Source organism: Vulpes vulpes, chromosome 2 (assembly GCF_048418805.1).
Source record: "Vulpes vulpes isolate BD-2025 chromosome 2, VulVul3, whole genome shotgun sequence".
Classification (NCBI taxonomy): domain Eukaryota; kingdom Metazoa; phylum Chordata; class Mammalia; order Carnivora; family Canidae; genus Vulpes; species Vulpes vulpes.
In genome coordinates, this window is record NC_132781.1 from 131,001,378 (window position 1) to 131,020,525 (window position 19,148).

A 19,148-nucleotide genomic window follows, 5' to 3' on the forward strand; every position below is an offset into this window, starting at 1 on the left:
TACTGGTTTATATAGCATCTGGTGACGTCCGCCTGATGTAAACAAATAGTGGCATCCTCTTTCTCCTTCTTGACAGTTGCCTTTTTCTTCCTATATTTGGGGGTGGTTGATGGTCTTGTAGCCTCAGTTCTCTGATGGATTTTTTAAATTATTGATGTGTCATTTTTTTCCAGCTATTTCTTTATAGGAAAGGAGGGAATGGCACTCTTTGAAGCTCTGTACATCTCTGAGCTTAAAGCAGAAGCTAGACAATTCACTCCAGAATTCCCCAGTATTCTAAAATTAATACATTTTGGTTATCTTATTGAAATAATACAAGTGATAGGGATTTGGTGAAAACGGTTACTGGTTGGATGTACTAAAGATGCAGTGCCTTTGCATATGTCCAGTGGAATGGGAGTACTCTTGGCTGAGAAGTGACACTAACATGCTTTAAGGCCTAAATGGAAAAAGCTGGCAGGAATAACAGCAAGTATTCCCCTAAAAGGAAAGGTTTTGGTCCAGCTTCTTTGGTATGACAAAGCAGGCTAAGGTCCTTGTCTCGAATGTACATATTCCAATTAAATTGCTCTGAAGGAAATTGTAGAAGGAATTTTCATGTGGGTAGAGTTGTACCTTTGTAAATTATTATGTTTACTTAGACTGGAATGAGGAGTTTCTCCTGGGTCTCGGGGGAGTCCAGAACCTGGGCACCAGGTAGGATACAAGAAAAGAGGCATTTCACATGGGAGATAGGAAAGCAACTGAGGGGTAGGTTATTGACTAAGAAAGAAAAAGACTCAGTAACAGGTTATTTCTATAAATGTCAGGAACGATCATTTCTTGTACTCAATTGTAAGGATTTTCTTTCCTATACTGTGGTTTTCTCCCATTTTTGTTCAGCATTCATTAAAGTCTGGTTGCATGTGACAACCTGAAACTGGTTGTATTTCAAGGGAGGAAGGGAAAAACTATATTATTCACCCTCAGCCCCAACAGTTCAGAGGGCTCTCTGCTAATAGAGAAAGGACAGGCTTGATGTCACCACAGGTGACCTGTGGGGGTCAATATGGTGGCTATCAGCAGAGAACTGGGCAAAGATGCTCTCTTTAGAATATAAATTAAAAAGATTTATATATTTTTCAAAACAGAGCCACCCAAAATACTACAACCTTGTTTTTACCTCTCCATTGGCAGCATGGGTAGTTAGAGGATTAATGTTTAAAGCAGCAATAATTTTAAAATAATTCTTTCAATTCTCAGTGAAGTAAGGGTCTTTTTAATCCCATGCACCCTTAAAGGTGACAGATATCCAACAGAGACTGGTTTTGCATAGTTGGCAGATACTTAATGAGCTCAATTCATTAATCAGGATCATGTTTATATTTTGGATCGAAAGGAGGGCCAGAATCTATCTATACTTTGACTATAAGCATCAAATGTGAAAAATCTTTAATCAGCCTGTTCTGATTGGAAATATATTCATGGTCTCAGAAAGAAATCCTCCCATTTATTTAATCTACTACTGTCATTTTCCAAATCAATAAAATACAGACGAGCAAGGTAACTCACCCAAGGTCACATATTGGTAAGAATTTATGAAATTAAATTGCAAGATAACTTAATGAAGGATATGTAGTACTTTAATGAGAGTATGTAACTTTGCTTTTAAATAAGCAGATGTCAATTACAATGTGTTAATCTTCCTCATTTATGTCTATATGTACAGTCCTTTATGCCTATGTTTACCTATATTTATGCCTATATGTACATCACAAACATATTTATAAACAGAATAGTAAGTTAAAATCATAAATTAAGATATTCAAGTTTCTTGTAAGTTATATTATGGTATTAACAACAATATCCATTTGAAGAACCATAAAACTTGATCAAAACCTGAAAGATCGTGACGTCTGGGTGGCTCAGTGGTTGAATGTCTGCCTTTGGCTCAGGGAATGATACCAGAGTCCTGGGATCGAGTCCCGCTTCTCCCTCTACCTGTGTCTCTGCCTCTATCTCTCTCTGTGTGTGTCTCTCATAAATAAATAAATAAATAAAATCTTTAAAAAAAAAAAGATCCCATTGTAAGACCATCTCATAATTTATTCAGAAAAGACTGCCCCAACATTGGAAAACCTATTAGAAAGTTATAACTTTACATGTGTTCTGAATAGACAACAATACTACCCACTGGAGGACATGCTCCTCTCTGACCACTCTGCCAATTATTTCAATCATTTTGGCCAAGGGAATACATGTTGACTCCTGCATGAACAAATGGGGCGGGGGGGGGGGGAATCTTTTGCTTTTTAAGTTTCTATAGACATACACACTTGAGAGTTCTCATCTTTTTCTCAACTCTTGTTTATCTTTGAATATTCTTCTGAGCAGTTTCTAAGTCTCTCTTGATATGATTCATATGCTATTAAATGCAACCTCGCATGTAAATTAATAGTAGGTAATGGCTCCATCTGGAAATATAAAAAATGATTATATAAAATTAATAGTTTAAAGCACATGCAGTAAGCAGAGATGAAGGCCTCTAAAGCTTACATCCTTTTGTTTTCAATGAGTCTGTTGAAAAGATAGTTTTCATTGTGGTCCTGTGGTGTTCTGGTTTTCAGTAGCTGTAATACATTTGTTTTTTAATGCTTAGTGATCTAGATTCTCTGAAAAACTTAAACCATAACCTGGATATGACTTGGTGGAGTGCTAACTCTCTGAACCTCTGGGGTACCATTTAGTGCACAGCTCTGTGGGGTATAACTGCTTTCATGCGGTCATATAGCTGGTGAGAGCTTAATAAATACTACTGACTGAATTAAAGTCAGGATGTTGAGGGCTATAAACAAGTCCAAATCATTGACACAGAAACAATATTGCCAAAACAGAAGTCTAGACTGCTACGGTAGTAAAAACAGTAAGGGGAAGGACAAACATGACCTTGAATCACAAGCAAAATGTCATAGTCCCAGACACTGCTATAAATTGGGCTCTGTCTGTAATTCCATGTGTGTGGTAAGTGACCCAACCTAGGTGATAGAAGGAACTGGAAAGCAGGGTAGGGGGCTCTAACTATTTAACAATTAATCTTCCTTGGCCTTGGCATCCTGGTTTTTCATATGCGCAATTTAGGAGAACATGGGAACTGATAGACTGACCTTTTTCAACAATAAAAGTAAGGTTGTTCTCTGTTACTCTGTTTGCTGATGGATCAATTCTAGTTTTTCGAAAAACCCCAAGACTTAAATTACTTGGTACAGAAGCATATGTGACTAAATATTATATAACATTATTTGGGGTTGTTTTTTGCTAGGTTGGTTGGGCTGTTTATTTTTATTTTGTACCGTGCTTTCGGTACATTTCTCATTTTACCATTGTAACAAGCATCACAGATATTGGGAGCATGTGATAATAACCTAATTATGTATAGTTTTCTCACCTTCCTTTCTCCTACCTACGATATAGATACAAAGTGGCAAAGCCAAGTCTATAAACCAGGACCCTAAAGACCATACCCCTGCTGCCCTTGAAAGTACTGGTCTTGGGAAACACACCAATAATTTTAACTGAAATTATTTTTAACCTTTAAAACCTTGGCTAACAGGAAGCCTGATTTCAATAGTGAAAAGTGATATTTAACTCTAATTTTTAAAATAGAAAATTGGCTATAGTTAAAAGGCTTTTAAAAGTATTTTTTTTCTGGACTACTATAAAACCTAATCAAATTATTATGCTTTTCTTCATAATTTCACTTCGCTACAGAACAATACTGTCTGCAGGAGTTATTCTTGAATAGTTATTATCAATTCAATGAGATTCCTCCAATTTTTATGTATTTTGGTGTTTATACATTGTTAAGTACAACATATGCAATTATTTCTGGAACATAATCATTCGGAATTCAACTCCAACTTGAAATTGTCCAAAAATGAAATAGCAAACACATCACAATACTGAAAAAAAGTGGAGGTTTTTCTCAGACAACAGTGTAATGATGGACTTCGGCCACTAAAATTGTCCTGTGATTGATCTCAAGGAAAATAGTTGGTGATCAGTCCTTATTCTTTCAGACTTTTCCTCCATACTTTCAGTTTACTCTCAGCTATTCTGGTACTATTGTTGATTATCTGAGAATGATTCTTTTTAACTGTTCTAAAATAATCTATGTTTCTGCAACAATGAGTGTAATTGACAATTATGGCACATTATTCACAGCTCAAAGTGTCTCTGCCAAACAAGTTACCCACAATGTGATGAAGATAAGTACACAGAGGTGTGAGAGGGACCAGAATTTAGACCCCCTGGCAAGAATTAAAGATTAAAGTGGGATAGACTTGAGAGGTTCAGACTAGGGTGGGGAGGAGGATAAAATAAAAGCAATAAAATTATTAAAAATGTAAGTTAAGCTGTCAAATATTCTATGAAGGGAGAGACCATAACTATTTCACTCACCATTGGCTCACCAGAGCCCAGCACAGCTCCTGACACATAGTAACCGCTGAAAACAATAAACATTCGCTGAATCTTGTAAAGAGCACAAGCAGGAAAGAAGGAATAATAATTAAAAAAATGAAACCTCTAAAACTACAAGTCATTCTTCCAATTTCTGGCAAATAAAAACACAAGCAAGACTATTATTTTGGGGACACCTGGGTGGCTCAGCAGTTGAGCATCTGCCTTGGGCTCAGGGTGTGATCCTGGAGTCTCAGGATCGAGTCCCACATTGGGCTCCCTATACAGAGCCTGCTTCTCCCTCTGCCTATGTCTCTGCCTCTCTCTCTCTATCTCTCTGTGTGTCTCTCATGAATAAATAAATAATCTTTAAAAAAGACTATTATTTTGGTTTTGCTTTGTACCTTACACTTTTCAAAGTAGCTTTACCTATAGTATCTCCTCTGACTTTCTTTGAATTCTGATGAGTGACCACAAGGGAAAAATCCAGTTTCCATACACTTAACTTTATCAGGATCCTAAGTTGTGACAACTTTTCTAAAAGATTATTTATTTATTTGAGAGAGAGTGTGCATGCAAGCAGACTCTCCACTGAATGCAGAGCCCGATGCAGGCAGCTGGATCTCACAATCTTGAGATCCTGACCTGAGCCAAATTCAAGAGTCGGATGCTCAACCGCCTAGGCCACCCAGGTACCCCAAGTTGTGACAATTTTTGTAATATTGTACTTAGGTGGTGACTGATACAATAGAGAAAGGAGAGAAGTCTGGGAAGGGAACCACTATTTTTATTTTAGCCATAAAATTACCAAAACAATCAATCTTATAGGGTAATTATGAGGAATAATAAATGTAGATACCTCTGCAATGACATACAAAATGTATTATCCTTACCAAGTTTCTTTCTGCTCTGCTCTCTCTAGGCAGACACTAAGGTTCTGAAATAGTATAAATTACTTACCCGGATTCACAAAAAGAGCAATTCCCCAAACGCAGCAATATAAAAGTACAACTGGAAAAAGGTTTTTTTAAAGCATAAGATAAATTTGGTTCATAAACCTTGGACAACATTTTTAAAGCCTTCCAGGCAAAGTGGCCATTCTAGGAAGGCTGTGGGGCATATTTCACCAGATGGGTTTCTAGCTCTAGACTCAAAAAACTGACAGCCAATTTAGGTGGGCTTTCAATTCAACATGCAAAAAAATAATAATAATAATAATTCCAGATATCCTGTACCATCCAAACATCCAGGATTTGTTTCTAGTTTTGAATAAATACTAAACAACAATTCTATCTAAAAAGAACAGGGAACTTCAATTAAAAGACATCTGGTGAGTGCCAATTTTATGCAAATGTAGAGCATCCAAAAGAATCTGAAGTCAAACAGAGGGCAATTTCATCAAGAAACTAACAAATCTAATTGAGCAGAAGAGATTTTGAATTTCTCTTACTGGTAGAAAGAAAATTATACATGATACTAGAAAACTGAGAGTTTAATATAAAATACTACAAGATACATTAGAATTCAATACATAAGAGAACTGATTAATGAAGAATTAAAACTTATCCAGTTCATCCTACCAGATGAGAAGATTTATGAAAATTCATGAGTTCAGAGAATACCAACAGAGATACTTTACGGAAAGTTACTTTAAATTTTTTTTAGTTATTTTATTTAAATTCCATTAGTTAACATGCAGCATATCATCAGTTTCAGATGCAGAATTCAGCGATTCATCAGTTGCATGTACACCCCAGTGCTCATTACGTGACATGCCCTCCTTAATGCCCATCCCCCAGTTACCTCATCCTCCCCTCCACTCTCCTCCAGCAGCCCTCAATTTGTTTCCTAGAGTTAAGAATCTCTTATGGCTTATCTCCCTCTTTGATTTTGTCTTATTTGATTTTTCTTTCCCTTCCCCTATGGTCCTCTGGTTTTGTTTCTTAAATTTCACATATGAGTGAAACCATATGATAATTATCCTTCTCTGAATGACTTATTTCACTCAGCGCAATACCCTTCAGTTCCATCCACATTGATATAAATGGTAAGATTTCATCCTTTTTTGATGGCTGAGTAATATTCCATTATGTGTGTGTGTGTGTGTGTGTATGTGTGTGTGTGTATTCTTTATTCACTTATCTGAGGATGGACATCTGGGATTTTTGCATAGTTTGGGTATTGTGGACATTGTGTTATAAACATTGGGGTGCAAGTGACCCTTTGGATTACATTTGTATCCTTTGGGTAAAGGATACAAGTAGTGCAATTGTGGCATCACAGGGGATCTCTATTTTTAATTTCTTGAGGAAATTCCACATTGTTTTCCAGTTTTCTAATAACCTTTGATTTAAAAATACACTATAACTATATATATATAGTACAGAAGACATGAACAGACATTTCTCCAAAGAAGACATACAGGTGGCCAACAGACACATAAAAAGATGCTTAAAATCACTCACCATCAGGGAAATGCAAATCACAACAACAATGATGGAAGGATGGATGGAAGAGATATATAGATAGGTAGATATAGATATATATATCATATATAAAATATATGGTAGAATATTATTCAGCCAAAAAAAAAAAGAATAAAATCATGCTATTTGCAGTGACATGGATACAGCTAGAGAGTATAGTGCTAAGCAAAATAAGTCAGAGGTAGACAAATACCATATAATCTAAGTTATTTGTGGAATTTAAGAAACAAAAACAAAAAAATGAACAAAGGAAAAAAAAAGAAAGAGAGATCCATCAAGAAACAGACTCTTAACTATAGAGAATTGATGATTACCAGAGGGGAGACAGTGGGGGATGGGTAAAACGGGTGATAGATATTTAAAAGTACACCTATTATGATCAAAATCTAAAAATAAAATAAAAAGGAATATCAAACTCTGTTATAGAAGGAATATTTGTGTCACCCCCTAATTCCTATTTTGATGTCCTATATAACCAAGGGTGATAATAGCATTTAGAGATTGGAGTCTTTGGGAGGTAATTGGATTAAATGAGTTCACAATGAGAAGGCCAGGAAGAGAGCTCTCATCAGGAACTGAATAGGCCAGCACCATGATCTTGGACTTCCCATCCTGTAGAACTCTAAGAAAATACATTTCTGTCACTTAAACCTCACAGTCTATAGTATTTTTAAGGCAACTAAGCGGAGTAATACTGTCTTTTGCCCCAACACCTTGATTCTGTATTTATTTGGAAAATGACCTTCAATTCAATTTATGAATACATGGCCTATAGTCATAGAAATTCATAACTGGCAGGAAATGAACCCTTACCCTGTTTAACCACTCATCTTATGCCTGAATCTTTTGCATAATATGGAAATTAACTAAACTGTCTTGGGAGCTTGAACCTTTTTAGTGAGAGGAATGCACTTCGTTTCCTGTTGTTTCCAAATGATTCATTTATGGGCCAGATACTATCACTTAGCTCTGTAGCTACAAAAGAGCATCTGCAAACTTCCAGATTGAATTTATCAAGCTACTACTATGTGACAAATGTTTTCCCCTTCATTATGATATACTTTTTCTTTTCTACACACGTAGGCCCTAAGACTCAGGAAAAAAAAAAAAAAGTAATTTACTAACGGTCAGATCTTTAAGCACTAGTGGATCTGAGGATTGAATCCAGGTATCTGCATTCAAAAACTATTCTTTTTTTCACTGCAAAGAATGGCCTCTAAACTATGTTGATTATATATCCCTCTCAGGAAAAATATTTTGAATATATTTTCCCAATTCATGTATTTATCAATTGCACACATGTACATCTGTGCATTTATCAAACATACGAGATTTTTAAAAAGGTGACATTAGAAAGTAAATATAAATAGGAGTCCTAGGGTGCCTGAGTGGTTCAGTGGTTATGTGTTTGTCTTTGGCTCCAATCATGATCCCAGGGTCCTGGGATTGAGCCCCACATCGGGCTCCCTGCTCACAGGGAGCCTGCTTCTCCCTCTTCTCTCCATTCATGCTCTCTCTCACTTTTTTTCTATCTCTTTCTCTCTCTCTCTCTCAAATAAATGAATAAAATCTTTTAAAAATAAGATGAGTCCTAATATTTTCTTTTTGAAGCCCAACTTTGAGATTGCTATACTTGATCACATTGGCTTCCTTATACCAGGAAGACAGAAAAAAATCTAGATCAGTGAAAGCATATTACCATACTGAAGAGTTTCAGAACCTAATGTTAGGCTATCCTGATCATTGCTTCTAAAGCAAAGAAGAGTACGTCTATTATTTAAAAAATTATTTTCAACAGAAATACAAGCTGCTAGAGTTAAATCTTTAACCTCAGAAAAGTTATACTCTATCAATATTTCACTGGAGAAATGCCAAGGAAAATCTGAGTCATGGATGTGATGCTGGGCTTGCTGTAAATGGCTCCTTTCTCTTTGGGACCAGTGGACTGAAAAGACCCACTAGAGTTAACAGGAGATGCTAAAGGGTTGTGGGAGAATCTTGACCACTGTAGCAAATTAAACCGTTTAATTAAAAGCAGAGCTGTTGTTAGAGCACTTTTTCAAGAAATTCTCTAACAGCTTCAAAAAGCATATTCTTTATTAATTACTCTGCTTCTGTCCTAAATTGCTATGTATGTAGGTAGAAGGAAAAAAATCCTAGATGTTTACAACTAGGATAGTTATAGAATAAAATTCTAGAATTTTAGAATAAATTCTGGAATAAAATTAGATGACTTCATGACAACATACTTGAGTCAGGAGAAAGCAAGGCTTAAATAGAGAAATGAGTTGATCCATTATAACTCGGAATAGTAAACAAAAATAAGGCTTCCCTTCTACATGAGATTTCCCTGCTTTGAAACTTACACCATGTGTGTATTTTCTATATATCTCACCAAGGATGGTTTTAAAACAAAACCGCAAAAAAACTATAATGGTTGTACAAATGAGACTTGTTCTGTCCCATTAAAGCTGCATTCAGAACAGCAAGAATTGTCCCCAGCTTCCACAGATGGCAAAGACCCTTTGAAAGGTTAGCACAGGGACAATACTGTTTATGCTCTGCTCTTTCAGTGTATGGACAAAGAACCAGCCAGAAAAAAACAAATGTGACCTTAAGTGCCCCAAGAGGTATAAAACTCTAAGAAGTCACAAGAACTTTAGATGAGACATGTGAAAATGAAATGTCAGTCCACTAAGAAGTGGCCTGAAAACTTTAAAAAGAGGGAGAGTGTACATATCACAAAACTGATGGGAGAATTTTCTACTGCAACACTTCCTGTTAGAAATAAATATTTCAAAGGGTCATCTGCCCAACCAAGGGTTTTCCTTTTCTTCTCTTGCTGTTTCTAATTATTATTAAATCAGAAAAATCCAGAGTTTTTAAAGAAGCAGATGCTACCTAAGTGATCATCTGTTTTGTATTTTATTTTTCATTTGTTCTCTCCTTGAAAGCCCTAATTTTTACAGAACTTCATCTGGATGACAAGGTTTTTCCAACACTGGCATTTTTCGGGCATTTGAAATACATTAAAGCAGGTAAGAGATAGTTGTTTCTTTCTTTCTTTTCTTTTTTTTTTTTTAAATCCCAGCTTTGACTACATTTTAAGAAGCACAGAAAGGAAAGAACACAGGGAGTCTCCCTCACTTACAAGTTATGGTGTCTAGGGCAAAGGCAAAGAGAACTCATCAGGTACCTTTAAAGTACCAAGCATTATGTGTTAATGTCATTTCCCCATCGCCTGTTAGATGACTGGAGTCAGTAATTTGTCAAATGCCCCACAGCCAGAAAGTTGAAAAAGCCAGATTTTGAACCCAATTCTGTATGATTTTAAAGCTGTCATATTTTTTCAACTAAATCAAGCCACCTTTCAAGCAAGTCATTTCATCTCTCCTGACTTCCATCTCCATTTCCTTATCAGCAAATTAAAAGGGTTGAGTCAGAAGATCTTTAAGTTCTCTTCCAACTACAAGAAGAAATTATATGCCAGAAACTCTATAAAGTTTACAAGTCCTATAAAATTTGGTGAAGCCATTTTTATGAGAAATAAATATTAATACCATGTTTTCTAAAAATAAATGATGTGGGCAGTTGGAAAAATTATGTAAGTCAGAAATGTAAAGCTTAAAGTACTTGCTTTTGATATTTCAATGTATTAATATTAACACTTAATTACAATATTAATTATAAGAATTATTAATGTTAATACCATGTATTCTAAAAACAAATGATGTGGACTATTGGAACAATTATGTAAGTCAGGAATCTAAAGCTTAAAGTATTTGCTTTTGATATTTGATGTGCAATATACTGTAAAATAGCTTCCCATTTTTTAAATTTGTGGACTTTTTTCCTTGTCATAGACAAACTTGTGAATCACAACAGCAAAATTTTAAATGATTCATATTTCTAATAACATGATAAACTGATCGTAAATTTAGGTCCACTTATTATAAAAGGTTGCATGTTAGTTCACCCTAATAATGTTTGAAAATATTAGTGATACTCAATTCATTCAGACATTTTCAATTTAATAAACAGCTTAAGTGCTTTGATTTACTTTAAATTAATATAGTTTATGCTATTTCACTTACTTTGAAATAATTTTAGGAAAATAATTATTAATAAATTTTAAAATTATGTATTTTACTTGGTTCAGGAACAATATAAAAATATAGATCAAAACTAGCCACATTATAGCATCAGTTTCCAGAAATATACTAGGGATACCATATAAAAATTTTAAGTAAATAAATGCAACTTGTAGATCTGGTGAAGACAGCTTGGAGTTAAACTCACAGGATTTTTTTTTTTTTAATTTCAATAAAATTGTCCCCCTATTTTCTATATTGAATCAACAGTCGAGGGTATAAATTTAATAATTAACTTGAGTTTTCCAATCTACCTACCGTGTGAATTAAATAACATTACTCTCCACAGTCTTATATCCTGAAACATCCCTATATTAATAGCCATGGACTCAGATTCACCCTCTTCCCATCCCCTCCCCTCCACTGAGGTGAAAGAACTGCATCCATTTTGTCAACTACAAGCCCAAGAGGCACCCTCCATACTTTCTTCTCTCCTAGATACTACCTCTAATATATACCTTTCCAAAAGCCCTATCATTTCTTCCTTCCCAAATATCTCTTAACAATGTTCGGCTTTATCTCCCTACAGTTGCCACTAGTGGATTCATCATTCTAGCTTTTGTTCATGACCTTGAAGCTACCATTTTCCCTAACACTACAGAATCAATGCATATCAAGTTAACTCTGCCTGGAAGCTACCCTCTTCACCTTGGTAGGCTAAGTCACCCTTCAGATCACACACTACCCTGAAGATCCCCCTTTCTCAGGAATGGCTAGACTGGCCTCCCTGACCTAGCCAAGTCTTTCTGTCATATGCTGTCACTGTGCTAGGAAGCTTCTCTCAGCAGGTATCACAGGGTATTAATTTGCTCATTCCTTTGCCACTTAATTACCTACCATGTGAAAGATACAGTGATGAATAAATAAGCAAAGCCTCCATCTCAGGAAGTTGACATTCCATGATGGAGAAAGAAGCCATTACATATGAGGACAGGTTGAAGATATTTGGCCTATGGAAGGAAATACAGTGGAGAATTGCTGTTTTACACATAGGTGTGTGATTCTTTGATGCATGTCTGTCTCCCACAAGAGGCCCTAAGACCACAACCACTGGGGCCATATTTCACTTTTGTACTGTTCACATGAGTTCCTCTCATTTTTACCTACCACAACCACAAATTATGCTCCCAAAGGAGCAAAATGTCACTTTAAAGAAAAGAGTACTTTGTTTATATTTTTATAGCTAAAATTTTTCATGGAACCCTTCCAAATAAAGGAAGAATCCAGAGCATTAATCATTAAAAGGGACATTGCACCAGACCTTGAATGTGAGGGGGAAAATATGAACAAGCTTTAAGCGTTCGGGAAAAAAAACAAAGTAATTGTCTCAGGATGATCATTTTTTCCTGCTCTTTCATACACCTGAAGTTTTACAATGACACAGACAAGATATGTAGAGACATGCAGGAGGAACAGAGGCTGTTTTAACATTTAGAACACTCTCTTTGGATTTTTAAATGTCATAATGCCAAAGAAAAACTCTCAAATCCAAAACCAAATTAATTCTTAAATTTTTCCTCATCAAAAGCAGGAAACACCTACTTGCAAGAGCATAATGTTGGGCTTTGTTCACACAGAGACTTAGAGGGTGCGGGGTGACTTTTTCAGACCACTGCAAAATGAACTTTTGAAACTCGAAGGTGACAACTTCTAACTAGGCAAAAAGTCTGGCTCTTTTCTCTGAGAGATGCAATCTCTTGCCTAGAGTCATTTAATTAAGTGAAAGCACTTTCTTCATGCCAGTGGATTTTCAAAAAGCTAAGAAGTGGTGAAATAAGAGCTCTACTATTTACATTTAGACACACGTAGGCAATTCAGGTCCTCTTAATCCGGGAATCATGAGCCTTTCCACCAAGATGAAAATCTTTGCATTAAGCAAATATAAATAGGAAATCTCCTAGCATCATTAAGCGCTCACAGTTCCTTAAAGTCACGGCTCAGTTAATCATTTGCTTGTAGAATGCTTTCCTCCAAGAACAAGGAAATGTTTAAGAATATTTTTTAATCATCCAAAGTATTCTCCCCTTTGCCTTTACACAATTTTTTCATATCATGTGGCCCTGAAATTTAATGAAAGAAGCATTATGTGAGTGGTTTACTTTCATATTTAACTTATAACAAGAAAAACTCAGTGACAGAAAGATGTGTTGGCAGTTTGGTGGCAAGCCACCTTCTATTACAACGAGCAACTATATGATGACCAAAGGAACCCAGGCTCCAAGCCATGGCCCTTTCTTTCATCCAGTAATCCATACAACCAAATGCCAACCAAGAAAAGAAATGAATTTGGATATTTCCTCAGACTCTGTTGAATTTCTTTGCTGGTTATTAAACACAGCCTGTACTCCAAGAACTGGCACACCTCTGGGTACATCCTCATTTTTTACGAAACCCTACTGAGCACACTATCCTTCCCTCTCCACATGCTCCGGCACTATACCCTTAAAAGCCTGATAGTAATTCTGTAGAAAGAATCGGAGATGGCCTTGGGCCATTGCAAAAGAATCAAGGGTTGTAACACAAAGCATTCTCTTACTAGAGAAATGTGTTTGCATTTGTGGTTTTTCTGATGCCTTCAAATGAATGTTCCTACGTCACAACTGCATCTGTTTGGATGCCTTTTTTTCCCCTTGGGTAAATGAACAAAGGGACATGTTCTTAGAGCTCGCCTCACAGAAATTAACAGCCTCCTTTCATCCTTGCCTTGCATAGCTTTCTTGGGGTTGCTCTACTTTGCTTATACTTTCTTTCATAAGCTAATACGAACCTAAAAATTATCACTCGTTCAGTACCTTAAGGAGACCAGGTAAATTGGAAAGAAGGCTTAATCTACACCAGGGCCCAAGGATGTTCACTAAAGGAGAAGAGAAATTAGAGACCTATGCTAAAGTAGATAAAGTAGACAGCTCATGGAAGGGATGTTCTACTGATCAAGTATTCACATTATTCACCATGTATGTGAACTTTGGAAATGTGATTGATTGAAGTACTTAGCAGTGTAAATTCAATACATCCTTTCAGACTTGCCCAGAAAATTCGATATTCAAGACATACATTTCTTCAGTTTCAGTTTTTAATCACATAATTTCTGCATCAATCCCAACATCAAAGTGTCCAATCTCATACCACTAGGTTTATACAAATGAATGGTAGGCATAAAAAACTGGCTCGAAGAGAATTCCCATCAAATGTCAACCAGGCCACACAGACGAACAAGTCTTCATTTGTTAATAAGTTCCATACAGCCTGACAACTAAAAGTCGACCAAGGGGTTCCCACGAGCCTGATCGTGATAGCACAGTATTACAATCTAAAGAAAATAGTAAAAAAATTACGTGCACTCATTTTTACAAAAGAAATGAAAACAGGGATCCCTGGGTGGCGCAGCGGTTTGGCGCCTGCCTTTGGCCCAGGGCACGATCCTGGAGACCCAGGATCGAATCCCACATCAGGCTCCCGGTGCATGGAGCCTGCTTCTCCCTCTGCCTATGTCTCTGCCTCTCTCTCTCTCTGTGACTATCATAAATAATAAATAAAAAAAAAAAATTAAAAAAAAAAAAAAAAAAAAAAAAAGAAATGAAAACAAAAGGTACTTACGCTTTTGCTCCGAGAAAGCAAATCACAGGTATTTCTTTTCATGGTGGTGTCTTAAATAATTCAAATGGACAATAGTAGCTTCCAACGTCACAGCTCCCACTGCAACAATTATCCACTCAAAAGCCAACTGGCATTCTGAAGAGAAAGGCAAGGAAATATTTAATCAAGTATATGATTAACACGTGCACTTCGAAATGCTGTCTTAGACTAGGACAGTAATTCTTAAATTATTCAGAACAAGCTAAAATGGTGCTGTGTTTAAAGCAATAAAAGTACACACAAGCAGCATTTCCAAAACAGCTTTTGTTAAATGTAAGTTAGAGATTTCAAGCACCATCTGTTTTCCATTAAATATTCAAGTCTACATTTCTAGTGGCTTAAAAAAAAAATAGGTATGGTAGCCACAACTTACACTCACATGTATGCAATGTAGATGCATGCTGAGCTGTGTGCCTGCCGACCCTGGCTGGGACAGCTCCAGACCCCTCCTTACCCTTCCACTAAGCACTCACTGAGGTAGCCCTTGCCACACCAGAGGGATCTTACTTCATCTGAAAGCCCTCTAACCATGGCATGGTGGCCTCCTGTTTCATCATTAGCAATCATCCACAGTACAGTGGCTCTTCAGTAAATTTAGGGCGTTCTCTACTCTTTGGTTCAAAAGATGTTGTAAGAATCAGTCGGGAGCAACAGTTTACCTAGAAAAGTAATAAGGGTAATTTCTAAGAATATCTCAGAGCAGTTGTCCCTTGAATGACATGATAGCCTTATTACCTTACCTTCACTTCCCACTAGATGCTAAGAAGGAGATTCTGTTTTGAGTTTTAAAGAAGGAGCAAATACAATGGCTATAGGAGCTGCATCCATTCTGCTATTCAGCTGACTCTGAGCATGATTTACATATTCACAGAGAATATTTGCATATAGTCTGAAATGCCTTTTGGGAAATATGTCACTCTAAGAGAAAAGGGGATAAGGCAAACAGGCTTGGCCAAAACACAAAAGACACAGACACTGTAGATGTAGGCTGATGTGGTAGGAACAGACTGATTCTAACAGCATGTATTCTATCATTTGGATTTACCCCCTGTTTCTCAAAAGACTTGTGCCTGAGGTTTAGGGAAAAGAATAACAGTAAGGTCTGAAGGAGCTTATTTCACTAAAGTGATTGAAAAATATCAAAGTGCTGGATAGTGTGAATTCAAATATATAAATACATTCACACCAAGTAACTATATATACTTTAAGAAACACATGGAGGGAGGGGCTCCACAGAACACAGCATCTGTCCAGGTCCCTGGAGCAGGCCAGCCCTCAGCAGCAGGAGAACCCATTGGTCCCCCACACCAATGGAGGGGGACCTTCTTCACCAGGCTCTCCAGAATCTTGAGAGTGCAGTGGCACACTCTCAAGCCTCTAAGACTTGTTTTGAACACATGTGAATCAGCCCTCAAGACTTAGGAGACTAAAAGGCAAGTAGTTTTAGGGAGGCCAGAGATCCCACAACAGCAAGATGGAGCTAGAACCGGAGAAATTCAGTTTATTACTGCTAAGAATATCCCAAGTCACAGCTTGAGAGACCCAAAGCTCACTGGGGCACAGAGTCTTCTTCAGGGGTTAATAAAAATGTTTGCCTGAGGTTAAAGAAAAATGCACAATCAAATGTGAGCTGCTAGGATAACTATGGTTTCTTTGAGTTCGTGCAGATTATTTTTAGGGGAGTGGGGGTTGGAGGGAAGAGGGAACCCACAAATGCAGAGTTCTCAGCTAGTACACCTCCAGAACTTTAGTCACCTGTACCAATTAGTTACAATGCCGTGCATTTTATAAGTTCTCAGAAAATGTGAAATTATATTACCCACCTAGAATCAACTTAAGAAGTGGAGAGAAATAATATAAACTGAGAACTAAATATTCCATACCTAGGGAGAAAATAAAACACAACTAAATGCTGTGGGAAGCTTATATACTTTCAGAGAAAAACACATTCAAAATATTTAATGACTCACTCAGTATTTAATGAGTTCTCTTAGGGGCAACCCAGGAATAGTTCGTAGCCCCTGGTGGGCTAGTAACTCAATAGTTTTAAATTAACAAATCAGTCAAATCAGACAAATCATGGAATTGACCTGATAAGGTTTGCTGAACTCAACACATTTTTAACAAATTTGCCTTGACATCATTTAAAGACTTTCCTATAGGAATTTGGAACCTGCAGAAAATTGAGAAAGAAAAATGAGTTTAACTGAAAATTGTTGATGGGCTGGCTGGCCCTTCTCAGCCTATATACTTAGGAGGCAGCATGGTCTGGCTATAACAGTATGGACCTTGAAATCAAAGAGGCATAGATTAGGATTTCAGTTCTCCAAGGCATCCTGTGTAGCCTTCAGCAAGTTACTTAACGTTTCTGACTTTTTTTGACATCTGCAAAAAAGAAGGCAATACTCATGTGTGTCTTGAATTTAAATGACCTAATGTGTATGCACTTGATCGTAGGTAAAAGGCCAAGAAACGATGACCTAATGTGTATAAAACAGTGTCTAGAATGCTTAGCTCACATTATCATCACCACCACCATCACCATCAGCCTTCATCGCTATCTTTTTCTTTTCTTAGTATCAAATGATGAGTAACAACAACCCATTCTCATTTTTCTCCTTAGAAGTACCGACTCCCTCAAATAAGACAGACAGGCAAAAAGACTTTCAACTAAGCAGTAATGAACACTGTATCAGCTCAGGTCCCAGGAGTAAACAGACAACACACTCATATTAAGATCATTTAAGGAGGGGTTAGTAAAGAGATTATTTAAGAAGATGACAGTAGTTGGGTGCCTGGATAGCTCAGTTGGTTAAGCCTCAGACTCCTGGTTTTGCCTCAGGTCATGATCTCTTGGTCCTGGGGTGGAACCCTGCATGGCATCAGTCACCACGCTCAGCAAGGGGTCTGCCTCTCCCTTTCTCTTCCCCTCCACCTCTCCCCCTGCTCATGTGCACATATGTGTGTGTGTGCGTGCGCTCTCTTGCGCACGTGCTCTCTCTCTCTCTCTCTCTAATAACCAAATAAATCACATCTTTTTTAAAAAAGATGAAAGTAGGGTAGAGGAACCTACAAAGGATAGTGAAGTTCTGGTAACTAGTAATAATGGAGTTTTTACCATCCCCAAAAGGAACTAGGAGAGAGGTAGGTCACAGATACCCAGGAGGAGAGTGTCCTAGAGTAATCTGCCTTGAAAAATGGTGATCCTCTGGGACACAGCTGGTGTCAGTTGACCCTGAAAGGAAGGAGACTGGGAGATGAACAAGATCTCATCCTCCTCTGATCTCCTGCCGGGACTCCCCACTGGCAAATGCAACAGAGCCAGAGGGCAAAGGAAACTGCTGCTGTCCACCTCACTGGTCAGCCTCCCAGGGCAGAAAGCATCCCAGAGCAGGGCAGGGAAGAGAGCAGAGCTGGAGGGGACATGGGAGACATGCCACACAAAAGGGATCTGCAGCTCAGGAAGAGGACTGCACTTTTCTGCTCATTTCATCATAAGAAAAACATCATTTATCCTGCATCCTCCTAATAAACCCACGAGTTAGATGTCATTAATGTATTCTCCCCCATTGCACAAAAGAAGAAATGAACTCCAAGAAGTAAACTACCAGTAAATAGCAAAATCAGGATTCAAACCTGATTTGTCTGACTCCAAAGTCCATGTTTTTGTCTATGCAGATACCGTGTGCTTTGCAGCCAATATCAGGCAGGAACCAATGCATTTTAATGATCAACAAATGGTAACCTCTGGAAATATCAAAGCTGTGCCCAAACCAAAGAATGTTTGATTTAAAAAAAAAAAAAAGAAAAAAAAAAGGTTTACCCTCAGGAAGGCAGTTATCTTAGTTCCCACAAATTCATCCCTCAGCAAAGATAATGCCATGAGACAGCAGAAATGCTTGCTCCCTTCAGGTGTACTAAACAGAAGACCAGGTGAGAAAACACTCACACATGCAATTTCATTACTAGAGGAGTTTCCACATAAAAATTAATTAGGGAGAAGGAAGAGTCAGCTCCTGCAGGGAGAACACGGTAAAAATAAAAAGAAAGGAGGTAGGGTAAGATCGATGGTGCTGGAACACTCAGACACAGAATCTGAGCTACAGCACCTGTATAAATTTTGCTGCTTTGATGAAAGGATAAGAGAATTAAGATAGGTTCCCTCTTAGAGATTAAGGATTTAGAGAATGGAAAAAGCCCTGAACTGGGTATCAGAAGAAATAAGTTCCACCTTCACCAATATGTCATATACAAACTGGTTGGTATTAGGAAAATCCCTTCTGTTTTCTTTTCCTCCACCAGTTGCTTGCTTCTCTGTAAAGGGGAGATAACATTATCTCCACAACCTACCTCCTAGGGTTCTTAGGGGGATCAATTAGAAAGTGTGTCAAAAAGTTTTCTGGAATCTATAACCTTCCCTGCAAACCTAAGTTGCATC

General features: G+C 37.3%; 1 protein-coding gene across 23 annotated transcripts in view; it reads right to left on the minus strand.

Annotated features, from left to right (window-relative positions):
* Positions 1–19,148, minus strand: part of PDE4D (phosphodiesterase 4D) — a 1,410,178-nt gene that overhangs the window by 1,051,463 nt on the left and 339,567 nt on the right. For 20 of the 23 annotated variants that reach the window (XM_072749980.1, XM_072749970.1, XM_072749992.1 and 17 more), the window contains one exon: positions 14,672–14,806. In XM_072749980.1, coding sequence (XP_072606081.1) covers positions 14,672–14,713 — 42 coding nt within the window. In that variant the 5' untranslated portion in view covers positions 14,714–14,806. Of the gene's footprint in view, positions 1–14,671; positions 14,807–15,450; positions 15,559–16,533; positions 16,594–19,148 lie in introns of those variants that run through there. The other 3 variants (XM_072749978.1, XM_072749979.1, XM_072749984.1) reach the window with 2 other exon arrangements.